This window comes from Panthera uncia, chromosome D2, assembly GCF_023721935.1.
Source record: "Panthera uncia isolate 11264 chromosome D2, Puncia_PCG_1.0, whole genome shotgun sequence".
Lineage (NCBI taxonomy): Eukaryota > Metazoa > Chordata > Mammalia > Carnivora > Felidae > Panthera > Panthera uncia.
In genome coordinates this window covers 70767582-70782783 of record NC_064818.1, presented here as the reverse complement: position 1 = coordinate 70782783, position 15202 = coordinate 70767582, and the positions used below count along the sequence as shown (strand labels likewise).

At 35.3% G+C, this 15202-nt stretch overlaps 1 protein-coding gene and 1 long non-coding RNA gene across 2 annotated transcripts in view; one reads left to right on the top strand and one right to left on the bottom strand.

The window, feature by feature from the left end:
- CCDC172 (coiled-coil domain containing 172) overlaps positions 1 to 15202 on the bottom strand; it is a 72651-nt gene that overhangs the window by 27318 nt on the left and 30131 nt on the right. Inside the window, exons 6-7 of the mRNA XM_049645847.1 lie at positions 3124 to 3225; positions 2663 to 2765 (exon numbers count right to left, since the gene is read on the bottom strand). Coding sequence (XP_049501804.1) covers positions 2663 to 2765; positions 3124 to 3225 — 205 coding nt within the window. The remainder of the gene's footprint in view (positions 1 to 2662; positions 2766 to 3123; positions 3226 to 15202) is intronic.
- Positions 1 to 15202, top strand: part of LOC125933006 (uncharacterized) — a 30949-nt gene that overhangs the window by 841 nt on the left and 14906 nt on the right. The window lies entirely within an intron of this gene.

Sequence of the window (15202 nt, the reverse complement as noted above, 5' to 3'; positions counted from 1 at the left end):
TTGTGAGGTAGGTGCTATTATGAACCTCATTTTATAGATCTAGAGACTGAGGTACAGACAAGTTAAATTGTTTGTCCAAGACTACTCACTTAGTAAACAGCAGAGCTGAGATTCCAAGGGGTTTGTAATCTTAATCTCTATGGTTACTGTCTCTTAAGAACCTGAGATTTATCATTTCTATCCTCCCTGAACTATATGAAAAAACAAAACAAAACAAAAGAAACAAAAATCACAACAACTATATCAGTCATTATTGTACAACCTTCTGGGAGCTTCTTATGGATGAGCCCAACCTTTGATTTAAGTGTTAATCACAGCGATATTCTACAAGTTAGCTGACTTAACATGATCCCACACTCTTCAAAATAGAACCTTTTAAATAAATAAGCATCTTGGTATTTACAAACAGGAAAAGATTACCTAAAGCAGAGACCATCAAACCACTGTGAATTTAAGTACCGAGTCTACAATAATGGATGACATCACAATAGTGTCCAACAAATAACCTGAACATGGCAGATTAACTTAAAAAATCATTAAAAAAGAATTCCAATAATGTAGACAGAATAAAATATGTATAAAAATTTCCAATTACTAAAAGTAGAAACAATAAGCTCATACAAATAAGCTAACAGTAATTTTTTTTTATAATTGCTTTCTTACTGGTTCAAGTTTAATAAAAGTAGGAGTACAATTATAATAACCTTAAAATAAAACTGGTTCTCAACTGGGGACAATTTTACCCACCCCTCTCTGCCCAGGGGACATCTGGCAATATCTGGAGACATTTTTAATTGGCAAGGCTGGGGGTGGAAGGTGCTACTGGCATCCAGTGGGCAGAGGCCAGGGATGCTATCAAACGCTTAAATTGCATAGGGCTGCCCTCTCACAACAAAGAACAACCTGGTCCAAAATGTCAACAGTGTGAAGTTTGAGAAACCCTGCCATAAATATAGCATCTATACCCACAGAAGTTAAACCTGAAAATTTAGGAAAAAGGCAACAGAATTCAGTATACGTTTGAACAGAATGTTCAAATGGAACAGAATATTCCAAAGTTAGGGATAAAACCTACTTAATTTTGGCCTTCATGATATTGAATAAATGTCATATCACTTCTTGCCATCATAAGACTCTTGTTATACTAATTATGAGACTTATGGCCCTATTTCCTAAAATCTTTACACTCAGTACTTTGACTTGGTTCTTTATACTTGAAATAACTTTTATAGAACATACCAGTTGGCAAAATAAGCTACACATATCAAACAATTTAAAGTGGGAACTGGTAAATAACTGCTAAAATGCAGAAAATGGACAGTGTATACAGACTGATGTTTCTTTCTATTCAAATTTCCTGTCACCATCTGTGAAGGAAAAAACACTCTAACAGACTTTGTGTGTTTAATTTTAACCCAGGGCAAATTTTTATGACTCAGTGATAAACCCACAAAACTGGAGTTCACATCGGAAGTCCTTACACTACTAACCATAATGATACCAGTGGGCATTATCATTTTTAAAAGTGTAAAAAAATCAATGAGCAGATTGTCATTACAGAAACGCATTCTGCATCACACATATCACCCAAGAGATTGATATTTCATGCTTATAAAACTTAACATAAAATTAAATTGCAAATATTTTCTCACAATCTACTAAAAGTATGGCCTAAAGCAATACACTACTAATATGAAGCATTTGTTCAGCTCTAGTGGACATATTTCTATATGATTTATATAAAAGAAGACTTCATTTGCTTCTCATAGATTCAGTAATGAGGTTTCTTTCCTTATATTTAGCCTAGAAAGTATATGAACTTCTTTGAAATTAAGCAAGAAAATATAACATTGAATTATTAATAAATAATAGTAAAATTAATAAACCGAAGTTTTTCTCCTTGTGTGTATGACTGTGTTATTTCAAACGCCAGCCTTTCTTTCATTATCCAAATGCATAAAAAGCATCTAAACGTTCCATACAAAAAATACATTTCGTTCTTTCAGCACCAAACCGGTAGTAATAAATTTCAAGAAAAATAGGAATTTGTGATTTTCCCCCCTTAGATCTAAAAAGAGAAAAAATAATTTCAATACTTTTTAAAAAAATTATGAATAGGGGCACCTGGGTGACTCAGCCGGTTAAGTGTCCAACTTCGGCTCAGGTCATGATCTCCTGGTTTGTGGGTTTGAGCCCCGCATCTGGCTCTGTGCTGACAGCTCAGAGCCTGGAGCCTGCTTCAAATTCTGTGTCTCCCTCTCTCTCTGCCCCTCCCCTGCTCACCTCTCTCTCTCTCTCTCAAAAAGAAATGAACATAAAAAATATTAAAAAATAAATAAAAATAAAAAGTTACAAATAACAAAAAGGGGGGTTGTGGAACCAATACTTTGTCTTAATCTATTGGCATGTGAATAGCACTGAGTCCATGAGGCAGAAAGATAAAACTGATTTCAGTATTATCAACCTGATACCCTGTGAAACTTACATATAGTTCTTTTTAGCTAGTGAAGCGTTTTCTCATTAGCATGTTTCATAATATACATAGAAGGAATTAATGTCTTTATTTGGAACTTAAATTACACATTCAGTTTTATGCTCAAATCTCTTTGAAAACTTGAAAAATTACTAGATTTTATACCAAAATATAATAGGCAATTCTTACCTTAAGCATTCAGCATCATTTTGAGGCTTTTCATTGATTTTTACTTTTTCTGCCTCTAGGTATTTGGTAGTACAAATGGCTTCATTCTTTTTATCTTCAGAAACTAAACAGTTAAGAAAATGCTTACAATCTTTAAAAAATAAACAGAAGAGCTACCTTCATTCATTCATAAGAACAATACTCTAATTTTTGGTGCTTCATATAAAATGTATGTAGTAATGATTTTTATTTTTCTACTTTAACATAGCAACTAAAGGCACAAAAAAGATCTTAACAAAATTTATGACATTAAAAATACCAGATCTAACACTAATCATTTCAGTATTTTACCTATTCTTTTTTTATACCAATAATAATACTATATCCCAATAAATTAGTACAATCTGAAAGAATATTATGACCCTGTTATGTGTATATAACTATATTAATCAGCAGAATAAACTAGCTCATAAAGATAATACCTTTAAGTTTTCTCTGCAGAGTAAATAATTCTTGTATTAATTCATCCTTTTGTTTTTGAAGTTCACTTAACTGGCCGCTATCGTGTTCCATTGTCTTCATTTCTAGAAACAAATAGACAAATAAATATCACATTTTAACTATTTAGGCTTTGCCTTAAATACGTCAGCAGGTATTAACATTGTGTGTGCGCGCACACACGTGTGTGTGTGTGTGTGTGTGTGTGTGTGTGTGTGTGTGTGTAGTAATAATAATTTAAGCATCATATGGTCAATTCTAGGCCCCAAAAGGCTTCCTCTGGCCATCTAGAAACTGTTTCTAGTAAACTGACCAGGATTCATTAAGCAACAACCAGGTACAAAAGAATTCGTTGGTGGTTGGACCACCAAGAGATAATTCCAAAGAATGTAATATCACTAAGTAAAACAAGATTCCAAATAGGATAGTGAGAAAACTCTACCCTTCATAACTAAAGCATATTTAAAATAGCATTCCCCAGTACTCACTATATGGCTACAAACCTCCATAGTATTGGGAATACTATTTTTTCTACCTAGAATGCCTTTCCTCTCTTTATTCCCACAGTAAATTCCAGTTCATTCTTTAAGATTCACCTAATTTTTCAAAAGGTAAACAATAAATCAGGACACAAAATTTCTAGCACATGACACTAAATTAGTAGCCAACTTCCTTAATGTACTAAGAGCTCATATAAATCAGTAAGAACAAAACTGCAGAAAGATGAACAAAGAATATGAGCAGACTGTTCACAGGACAATAAAAAGAAATATAAGCAGTCAATAAATTCAGAGAAAGAAATTCAACATCATGCAAAAATCAAGGAAATGCTAATTAAACCAACACATAAAATAATATTTTTACCTGTCAGACTGGCAAAGATTAAGGTCAGCGATAATGCCCAGACTGGTAATGGTATAGGAAAATAATATAGGAAAACAGGCACTCACTTATAGACTTGGTAGGAAAATTAATTAATTCAGCGCTTTAAGGAGTATAATTTGGCATTGAGTCCCTTAATATTTTCTTCTGATCTAGCAGTTTCTTCAGTAGATTTTGCCACACAAATATAGTCACAGAAGTATAGGGAGATATATACTCAGATAGTGAGAGGCCCTTATTGATGGTCATGTTGGTTGTTTCTTGATTTTTATTTTTATTTTGTTTTGTTTTCTTCTGAAATCACCACCAGTCCTTCTACCTGTGCACTTTCCTATCTTCTCTGGGAACTGAGAAGTGCGCACTGACGATGCGGAGACTGCTTGGGATTCTGTCTCTCTCCTTCTCTCTCTGTCCCTCCTGCACTCTCTGTCTCTCTCAATCAATCAATAAACGAACAAATGAACAAACAAACCTGAAAAAAAAAGAAGTTGAGTCTAATCCCCTTCACTTGAGTGTGGGCCGACCTCAGTGATCTGTTTTGAATAAACAGAATGAGGTAGAAGTAATGCTACCCAATTCCTGAGTCTAGATCATACGATGATATAGCTTCTCTCTTGAATTTTCAACTCTACTTCTCCATGGGCTTTGATCCATCAGCATTTAATATATTCAAATATCTCCTGTCTCAAAAAAACACTTCCCCAGTAAAAACCCTCCATTGACCTCATACCCCTCTGGGTTACTGGACTCTCGGTCTTCTCCAGAGAAACTTCGCTTCAAGGACTTGTGTGCGCTCATGATCGCCATTTCCTCTGCTGCCACTGCTCAACCCATCTTACGACCTGGTTCGTTCATTCCTTTTTCTTTTTCTTTTTCTTTCTTTCCTTCTTTCCTTTCTTTCTTTCTTTCTTTCTTTCTTTCTTTCTTTCTTCCTTTCTTTCTTTCTTTTTCTTTCTTTTTCTTTCTCCTTCCTTCCTTCCTTTCTCTTTCTTTCTTTTTATGAAATTTATTGTCAAACTGGTTTCCATACAACACCCAGTGCTCATCCCGACAGGGTTTCTGCCCTTTCTTACTACCTCCATCTGTTGCTTTCTCTAAAGCTCACCAGGGACCTCCTCTTGCTGCTTCTTAGTCCTTATGGGTGACAGTTTGGCAGCAAGTAATGTGGGTTGATCACTCCCTCAAACACTCCCTCCTGTAGGTGAATTCGTTGTCACACAGTAATGTTTCCTGCCTACCTCTCACATTGTTCTTTGCCGTTTCCTTTTCCTTGCTTTGAAAATCCTGGGTTCTATTATTTTCTTTCAATACATTTTTCCTGGGTGACGCTCAAAGTTAACAGTTCCAGCCAAACCTCTCTCAGCACTTTTGACTTATAGACACAACTTTTCAACATTTACACTTAGATCTGTCACTTGGCTAATCTCTATCGGCCCCAGACTTCAGTCTGGACGTCACTTGCTCGGAGAGATCTTCCTCAACTCCTAGTTCACATTAAGTTCCCTTATTATATGTTCTCACACCATTTTGTACTTCTCCTTTTGAAGCAGTCATTAATTCATAATTATCTCTTTCATAGTGTTGGAGACAGAGCATTAAATAAAACAAAGTCCTGCCATTACAGAGTTTAAAGTCTCATGTAAAAATGTTAAAAAATATTTAGAGGCAGGCTTTGTGAAAGTACAAAGACCAACAGTACCAGGTACCGTGGAGGCAAATCTATTAAAATAAATTCACATTTCTGGAAGAAAGGATACAAAATACAGGGCTCCTACAGTATTTGTGGTATCAAGGACTTTTTTCTTCATCATTTTTATAGACGAATACTTTACATAAAGTACATCCGTTTACAGCATACAATTCTATGAGTTTTGGCTGTCACAATACACCCATGAAACCACCGCCACAATCAAGAAATTGTATATACACTTCCTATCAATTCCTAAAGCTTCCTCTGCCGCTTTGCAATTTATTCATTCTCACCCAGGCAACCACTGGTTGACTTGTCACATGCCTGCTTGTTGTCACACACAGTTTGCATTGTACGTAGTGTGTGTTCTTCCGTATCTAGCTTCTTTCACTAACAATATCATTTTGAGATGCATCCATGATGTCTATGAGCAGATTTGTTATTTTTTACATCACTGGGTATTCCTATGGCGTGGATACACCAATTTTGTTTATCCATTTACCTCCTAATGGACATTTAAGTTATGTTAAGTTTTTGGCTATTGTGAATAAAGTTACTAAAAACTTAGTGTGGACCTATGTTTCAATTCGTTGGTGTATCTAGTTGTAGGATGACTGGGTCATACAGTAGATGTATGCTTAATGGTTTAAGAAACTGCAAAATAATTTTTCAAAGTGTGTACCATTTATTTCACATTCCCGTCACTACTATACGAATTCCAGATGCTCCACATTCTTGCCAACACTTGATATGACCGGTCTTTTTAATTTTAATTAAATGAATGTACAGTGATATTGCATTGTGGTTTAAATTTGTATTTTCCTGAAGACTAAAGATATTGAATATCTTTCCATATGTCATCGGTCATCAGTGTGTGCCCTTTTGTGAAGTTCAAATCTCTTCCCTCTTTCATAATCAGTTGTGTTATCTTATTAACTTGTACAGGTTCATTATATTCTGGATACCAGTACAATGGCAGATACACGTATTGCAAATATTTTATCCAAGCCTGTGGTTTATCTTTTGATTTTCTTAATGGTGTTTTTTCAAATTTAAATCCAATGTAATTGTTTTTTCTTTTATGGTTCACGTTTCTGTGTCTCATCTCATTGCCTATCCCAAGATGGCAAAGATTTCCTATTATGTTTTCTTCTAGAAGTTTCATAATTTTAGCTTTCATCTTTAGGTGTATGCTCATTCTGAGTTAATTTAATATGGCATGAAGATTTAAGAATAATTGTTTCACAACGGATGTCCAATAGTCTCAGCACCATTTACTGAAAAGACTGTCCTCTCTCCCTGGAATTGCCATGCTACCTTTGTTGAAAATCAATTGACCCTATATGCAGAAGGCTATTTCTGGACTCCTTCATTCCAGTGGTACATATGTGCCTATTTTTAAGCCAATGACACATTATCTTGATTACTATACCTTTTTAGCAAAATTTGAAATCAGGGAGTATAGATCCCTAAATTTTGTTCTTTTAAAAAATTGTTTTGGCTATCCTAAGTAATTTGCATTTCCATATAAATATTAGAATCAGCATTCAAGGCATAATAAAATTTGATGGGATTTTTACCGAGATTCTCTTGAACCTATGATCAACTTGAAGAGAACTGTTCTATTAACAAAATTGAGTTTTCTAATCCATGAACATGATAGATGTATTTATTTAGGTCTTCCTTAATTTCTATCAGCAGTGCTCTGTGGTTTACAGTGTAGAAATCCCTGATGTCTTTTGTTAAATTTGTTTCTATTTTGTTTTTTTGATTGTTTAAATGGTATTTTTATTCCACTTTTCAATTGTTTGCTGTTAGTATATAAAAATTCAAGTGATTTTAAAACATATACCTTGTAGTCTATAACCTTATTATATTAACTTACTAATTTTGGTAATTATTTTGTAAATTCCTTATAATTTTCTATATAATCATGTAACCTTAAATAGAGGCAATTTTATTTTTATACTTTCTGATCTTTATACCTTTCCTTCTTCTTGCCTCATTGAAATGGTTAAAATTATTAGGACATCCAGGGCCATATTGAATAGAAGTGATAAGAATGGGCATCCTCACTTTATTCTCAATCTTTGTGGAAAAGTATTTAATATGTCACCATTATGTATAATATTGGTGTTCAATATTTCATCATTAAGTGTAACAGTAGCTGTAGGCTTTTCATACAGGTTCTTTATTAGGTTGAGAAAGTTCCCTTCTATTCCTGGTTTTCTTAGAGTTATATGGGACTGTAATGATCCATTTACCAGTCCCCCTTTCCAGTCCTTTGTTATAGCTGTCACATATGCAAGTGACACACATGTATACAAATCGTCTCTACATACATTATAAATTCCACAAGATGATATATTATTTGCTTTAAGCAATCATATGCATTTTTTAAAATCAAGAGAAAAAATAGGTATTTATATTTATCTTTATATTTGCAATTTCTGATTATTTTAATTCATTATGATCTGAGTTTCTCTCTAGTGTCATTTTTGCTTCTACTTAGAGGACTTCCTTTAGCATATCTTGTTGAATCATGATGGCATTGGATTCCCTTAATTTTTATTTATCTGAAAATTTCTTTATTGTAACTTCACTTTTGAAGGATATTTTCACTGGATAGAGAAAATTTTCTTTCAATATTTTCAAGATGTTATTCCACCGTCTGCTTGACTTCATCATTTCTACTGACAGGTACATAGTCATTAGATTTATTGTTCTCTGTTTTCAAGATTTTCTCTTTATCTTTGGCTTTTCAACTGTTTGACTATTATTATGTGACTAGGCCTGGATTTCTTTGAATTTATCCAGTTTGGGTTTGCTAATTTCTCGAATATGTAAATTACTGTCTGTTAGAAAATTTAAGAAATTTTCTGCCATGATTTCTTCAAATATATTTTCTGCTAATTCTCTCTCTTCTCCTTCAGAGACTCCAATTACATGAACGTTAGACCTTTTAAAACTGTCCCACAAGTCCCTAAGTTTCTATTTTTTTTGTTTCATTTTAATTTTTCTTTGCTTTTTCAGATGGGACAATTTCTATCAATCTATCTTCATGTTCACTGGCTCTTCTATAAGCTCCATTCTGCTATTAAGCTCATTTAGAGACAATTTTTTAGGTAATATTATCCTCATTTTATCATTTTTATTTTCTATTTTTATTTTTTAAATTAATTTATTGAAATTCAAGTTAGCTAACATGCCATGTAGTATTGGTTTCAGGGGTAGAACCTGTGATTCATCATTTACATTTAATACCCAGTGCTCATCCCAACAAGTGCCCTCCTTCATGCCCATCACCCATTTAGCTCATCCACCCACCCACCTCCCTCCAGCAACCCTCAGTTTGTTCTGTGTATTTAAGACTCTGGTATGGTTTGCCTCCCTCTTTCTTTCTTTTTTTTTTTTTTCAAGTTTATTTATTTATCCTGAGGGGGGAGAGGCAGAGACAGAAAGGGAGAGAGAGAGAATCCTAGGCAGGCTTTGCACTGCCAGCACAGAGCCCAGCACAGGGCTCGAATCACAAACCCTGAGATCATGAACTGAGCCAAAATCAAGAGTCAGATGCTTAACCAACTGAGTCTCCCAGGCACGCCCTTCCTCACTATTTTTATCTTATTTTTCTTTTCTCTCTCCTATGTTCACCTGTTTTGTTTCTTAAATTCCACATAGGAGTGCAATCATATGATGTTTGTCTTTCTCTGACTTAATTTCACTTAGCGTAATTCGTTCTAGTTCCATCCATGCTGTTGAAAATGGCAAGATTTCATTTTTTTTATATATGAGTAATATTCCATTGTACATATATACCATGTCTTCTTTATTGATTCATCAGTCAATGTATACTTGGGCTCTTCACATAATTTGGCTATTGTTGATACTGCTGCTATAAATATTGGGGTGCATGTGCCCTTTCGAATCAGCACTTTTGTATCCATTGTATACCTCGTAGTGCAATTGCTGTGTCATAGGGTACTTCTATTTTTAACTTTTTGAGGAACATTCATAATGTTTTCCAGAGTGGCTGCACCACTTTGCATTCCCACCAACAGTGCAAAAATGTTCCCCTTTCTCTGCATCCTCGCCAACGTCTGTTGTTTCCTGAGTTCCTGATTTGAGCCATTCTGACAGGTGTGAGGTGGTATCTCATTGTGATTTTGATTTGTATTTCCCTGATGATGAGTGATGTTGAGCCCCTTTTCATGAGTCTGTTAGCTATCTGGATGTCTTCTTTGGGAAAGTGTCTATTCATGTCGTCTGTTCATGTCGTCTGTCTATTTCTTTACTGGATTATTTGTTCTTTGGGTGTTGAGTTTGATACGTTCTTTATAGATTTTGGATACTAACCTTTACCCAATATGTCATTTGCAAATATCTCCTCCCATTCTGTCAGTTGCATGTTAGTTTTGTTGATTGTTTTCTTCACTGTGCATAAGCTTTTAATCTTGAGGAGGTCCCAATAACTCAGTTTTGCTTCTTGAGACATGACTAGTAAGAAGTTACTGTGCCAAGGTCAGAGAGGTTGCTGCCTGTTTTCTCCTGCATGATTTTGATGATTTCCTGTCTTACAGTTAGGTCTTTTATCCATTTTTAATTTATTTTTGTGTATGGTGTAAAACAGTTGTCTAGTTTCATTATTCTGCATGTCACTGTCCAGTTTTCCCAGCATAATTTGCTGAAGAGACCATCTTTTTTCCATTGGCTATCTTTCCTGCTTTGTCAAAGATTAGTTGGGTCTTTTTATGGGTCTATTCCTGGGTTCTATCTTCTGTTCTATTGATTTATTTGTCTGTTCTTGTGCCAGTACCATACTATCTTGATGATAACAGCTTTGTAATACAGCTTGACGTCTGGAATTGTGATGCGTCCAGCTTTGGTTTTCTTTTTCAACAATACTCTGACTATTCAGGTCTTTTCTGGTTCCATACAAATTTTAGAATTGTTTGTTCTAGTTCTGTGAAGAATTCTGGTGTTATTTTGATAGGGATTGCACTGAATGTATAGATTACTTTGGGTAGTATAGACATTTTAACAATACTTGTTCTTCCAATCCATGAGTATGTAATGTTTTTCTACTTCTTTGTGTCTTCTTCAATTTCTTTCATAAGCTTTCTATAGTTTTCAGCATACAAATCTTTTACCTCTTTGATTAGGTTTATTCCTAGTTATCTTATGGTTTTAGTGCAATTGTAAATGGGATCGATTCCTTAATTTCTGTTTCTGCTGCTTCATTATTGGTGTATAGAAATGCAACCAATTTCTGTCCATTAATTTTATATCCTGAGACTTTGGTGAATTCATGTATCAGTTCTAGCAGTTTTTTGGTGGAGTCTTTTGGGTTTCCCATGTAGAGTATCATGTCATCTGCAAAAAGTGAAAGTTTGACTTCTTCTTTGCCAATTTGTATGTCTTTTATTTCTTTTTGTGGTCTGACTGCTGAGGCTAGGACTGCCAGTACTATGTTGAAAAAGACTGGTGAGAGTGGACATCCTTGTTGTGTTCCTGACCTTAGGGGGAAAGCTCTCAGTCTTCTCCACTGAGGATGATATTAGCTGTGGGTCTTTCATATATGGCCTTTATGATGTGGATACATGTTTCTTCTATCCTTTCTTGAAGTTTTTTATCAAGAAAGGATGCTGTATTTTGTCAAATGTTTTTTTCTGCATCTATTGAGGGGTTCCCATGGTTCTTATCCTTTCTTATTAACGTAGTACATCATGTTGATTGATTTGTGAATATTGAATGAGCTCTGCAGCCCAGGAATGAATCCCACTTGATCACAGTGAATAATTCTTTTAATGCACTGTGGAATTTGATTTGCTGGTATCTTGTTGAGAATTTTTTCATACAGATTCATCAGGGATATTGGCCTGTAATTCTCTTTTTAGTGGAGTCTTTATCTAGTTTTGGAATCGAGGAAAAGCTGGCTTCATAGAATCAGTTTGAAAACTTTCTTTCCATTTATTTTTTCTTTTTTCTTTTCTTTTTTTTTTTTTTTTTTGGAACACTTTGAGAAGAATAGGTATTAACTCTTCTTTAAATGTCCGGTAAAATTCCCCTGGGAAGCCATCTGGCCCAGGACTCTTGTTTGTTGGCAGATCTTTGAATTTTGATTGAATTTCTTTGTTGGGTATGGGTCTGTTCAAATTTTCCATTTCTTCCTGTTTGTTTTAGTAGTTTGTATGTTTCTAGGAATGTGTCCATTTCTTCCAGATTGCCCAGTTTGTTTGCATATAATTTTTCACAGTATTCTCTTAAAATTGTGTTTCTGTGGTGTTGGTTGTGATCTCTCCTCTTTCAGTCATGATTTTATCTATTTAGGTCCTTGCTTTTTGATAAGTCTGGCTAGGGGTTTATCAATTTTGTTTATTTTTCAAAGAACCAGCTCATAGTTTCATGACCTGTTTTGCTAGTTGTTTTTGTTTGTTTGTTTCTATCATTTATTTCTGCTCTAATCTTTATTATTCCCCCCCCCCTTTTTTTTTTTTTTTTTTTTTTTTGCTGTCTTTAGGCTTTATTTGCTGTTCCTTTCTGAGCTCCTGTAGGTGTAAGGTTAGATTGTGTATTTGGGACATTTCTTGCTTCTTGAGATAGGCCTGAATTGCAATATACTTTCCTCTGAGGACTGTCTTTGCTGCATCCCAAAGTGTTTAAACTGTCATTTTTCATTTTCATTTGCTTCCAGGTATTTTTTTTTTTTAATTTCTTTAATTTCCTGGTTAACACCTTCATTCTTTAGTAGGATGTTCTTTAACCTCTGTGTATTTGAGGGCTTTCTAAATTATTTCTTGTGGTTGATTTCAAGTTTCATAGTGTTGTGATCTGAAAATATGCATAGTGTGATCTCAATCTTTTTGTATCTGTTGAGGGCTGATTTGTGATCCAGTATGTGATCTATTTTGGAGAATGTTCCATGGGCACTCAAGAAGAATGTGTATTCTGCTGCTTTAGGATGAAATGGTTTGAATACCTGTTAAGTCAATCTGGTCTGGTGTGTCATTCAAAGTCATTGTTTTGCTTGGATGATCGGTCCATTGTTGTAAATGGGACATTAAAGTCTCCTACTATTATGGTATTATTATCAATGCCCTTATGTTTGCTGTTAACTGATTTATGTATTTGGGTTCTCTAAGTTGGAGGCATAAATACTTAAAATTGTGAGATCTTCTTGATGGATAGATGCCTTAATTATATAATGCCCCTCTTCATCTCTTGTTACAGTCTTTGTTTTAATATATAGTTGACTGGTAGATGTTTTTCCATCCCTTCACTTTCCATCTGCACATGTCTTTAGGTCTAAAATGAATCTCTTGTAGGCAGCGTATAGATGGATCTTATTTATTGTTTGTTTGTTTTTGTTTTTTTACATTCTGATATCCTATGTCTTTTCACTGCAGCATTTAGTCTATTTATATTCAGAGTGATAATGAAAGATAAGAATTTAGTGCCATTGTGTTACCTGTAGAGTTGGTGTTTCTGGTGATGTTCTCTGGTCCTTTGAAGTATCTGTTGCTTTGGTCTTCTTTTTTTTCTCCACTCAAAGAGTCCCCCCAAAATTTCTTGTAGGGCTGGTTTAGTGGTCATGAACTCCTTTAGTTTTTGTTTGGGAAACTCTTTACCTCTCCTTCTATTCTGACAGCCTTGCTGAATTAAGAATTCTTGGCTGTGTATTTTCCTAATTTAGCACATTTAATGTTTCCTGCCACTCCCTTCTGGCCTGACAAGTTTCAGTGGTCTGCTAACCTTATGGGTCTACCCTTGTAGGTTAAGGACCTTTTGTCCTTAGCTGCTTTCAGACTTCTCTCTTTATCTTTGTATTTTGCAAGTTTCACTATGATATATCATGGTGTTGACTTGCTTTTTGGTTTTGGGGGTAGTTCTCTGTGCCTCTTGGACCTGAATACCTGTTTCCTCCCCCAGATTAGGAAAGTTCTCAGCTATAATTTGTTCAAATAAACCTTCTGCCTCCTTTTACCACCATTCCTCTTTTGGGATTCCTATGATATGGATATTGTTTAATTTTATGGAATCACTAAGTTCTCTAAATCACCCCTCATGGTAATAGTTTCCTTTCCCTTTTCTTTTTAGCTCCATTATTTTCCACAATTTTATCTTCTGTATCACTTATTCTCTGCTGTTTCTTCAACCCTCATTGTGACTGTATCCAGTTGGTTTTGCATCTCAGTTATAGCATTTCTGATTTCAGCTAATTTTTAGGTCTGTGATCTCTGCAGCAAGGGTTTCTCTGGTGTCTTCTATGGTTTTTTTTTTCAAGCCCAGCTAGTAGTTATGACTATTGTTCTAAATTCTTGTTCAGATATATTGCTTATGTCTGTTCTGAGCAAGTCTCTGGCTGTAATTTCTTCTTGACCTTTCTTTTGGGGAGACTTCTTCTGTCTTGTCATTTGGCTAAGTTTCTGTCTTCTACATGTTTTAAATGCTTGTTATATTTCCTGAACCTGAGAGTAATGCTATATTCAAAAGGGCTCATACACTTCAGAACCTGGCACTTCAGGAAGTGTTTCTGATGTAAGCTGTATGCACTCTGCTGTTGTGTTTTGCCTGCTTTTTCCCACTGGCCAGTACTCCACAGAGTTCTTCCTTACTTGCTGTGTGGGGTGTTTGGACCTTTAGGTGAGCTTTGATTTGGTCATTAAAATGTGCTTTAATTCGTTTGGAAAAAAAACAGAAAGAAAACCCTGATCCCCAAAAAAGATAAAAGGAAAGGGAACAACAACAACAAAAACAAAACATAACAACAACAACAACAACAACAACAACAACAACAAACTATAAGGCTGATTCCAAAGAAAAAGGGGGGGGGGTAAGAAAAGAAGAAAAGAAAAAAGAAAGAAAAAAAAGAAGCTTGATCCTAAAAAAAGAAAAGGAAATTTAAAAAACAAACAAGACACATGAACCTGATTCCAAATGAAAAAAAAGAAGAAAGAATAAAAGTAAGTCTGATCCTGTTTCCACCAGAACTGCAGATGCTGTTTTGAAGCATTCGATTTTCAGTATACCTGGTTCATGCAGGGTGCTGGCTGCTCTGGTCTTCTGGAAGAGAAGCCTGCTGCATTGGCTCAGCATCAGTCTTACCTCAGTGAATAACTGGTTGCCAGGCATAGGGGGATAGGGTTTGGTGTAAGTGGGTCCCACCTCCACTGGGGGCCACTGTGTTGCACTCTGAAGTCCCATCTTGTTGATAATGGGGGGGGGGGAATGGCACCACCTCAATCTCTCATCCCTTGGCTGGGGATGTCACACCCCCTACTGTTCAGGCAGCCCTCACAGAATTGTGAGGGCAGTCGACTCACCCTGCACCACAACTCTCCTGCATTTTTTCTTTGGTGTGAGGCTGGGATTCAAAACTCAAGTCTTAAAGTCCCTGGCTCTTCAGACCCAGCCCCCTTCTCTAGAATAGAGTTTCTCCACACTGTGAAGTTCTTTGCCCCTGAAAATCAGGCCCACACCTGTGCAATCTGTGG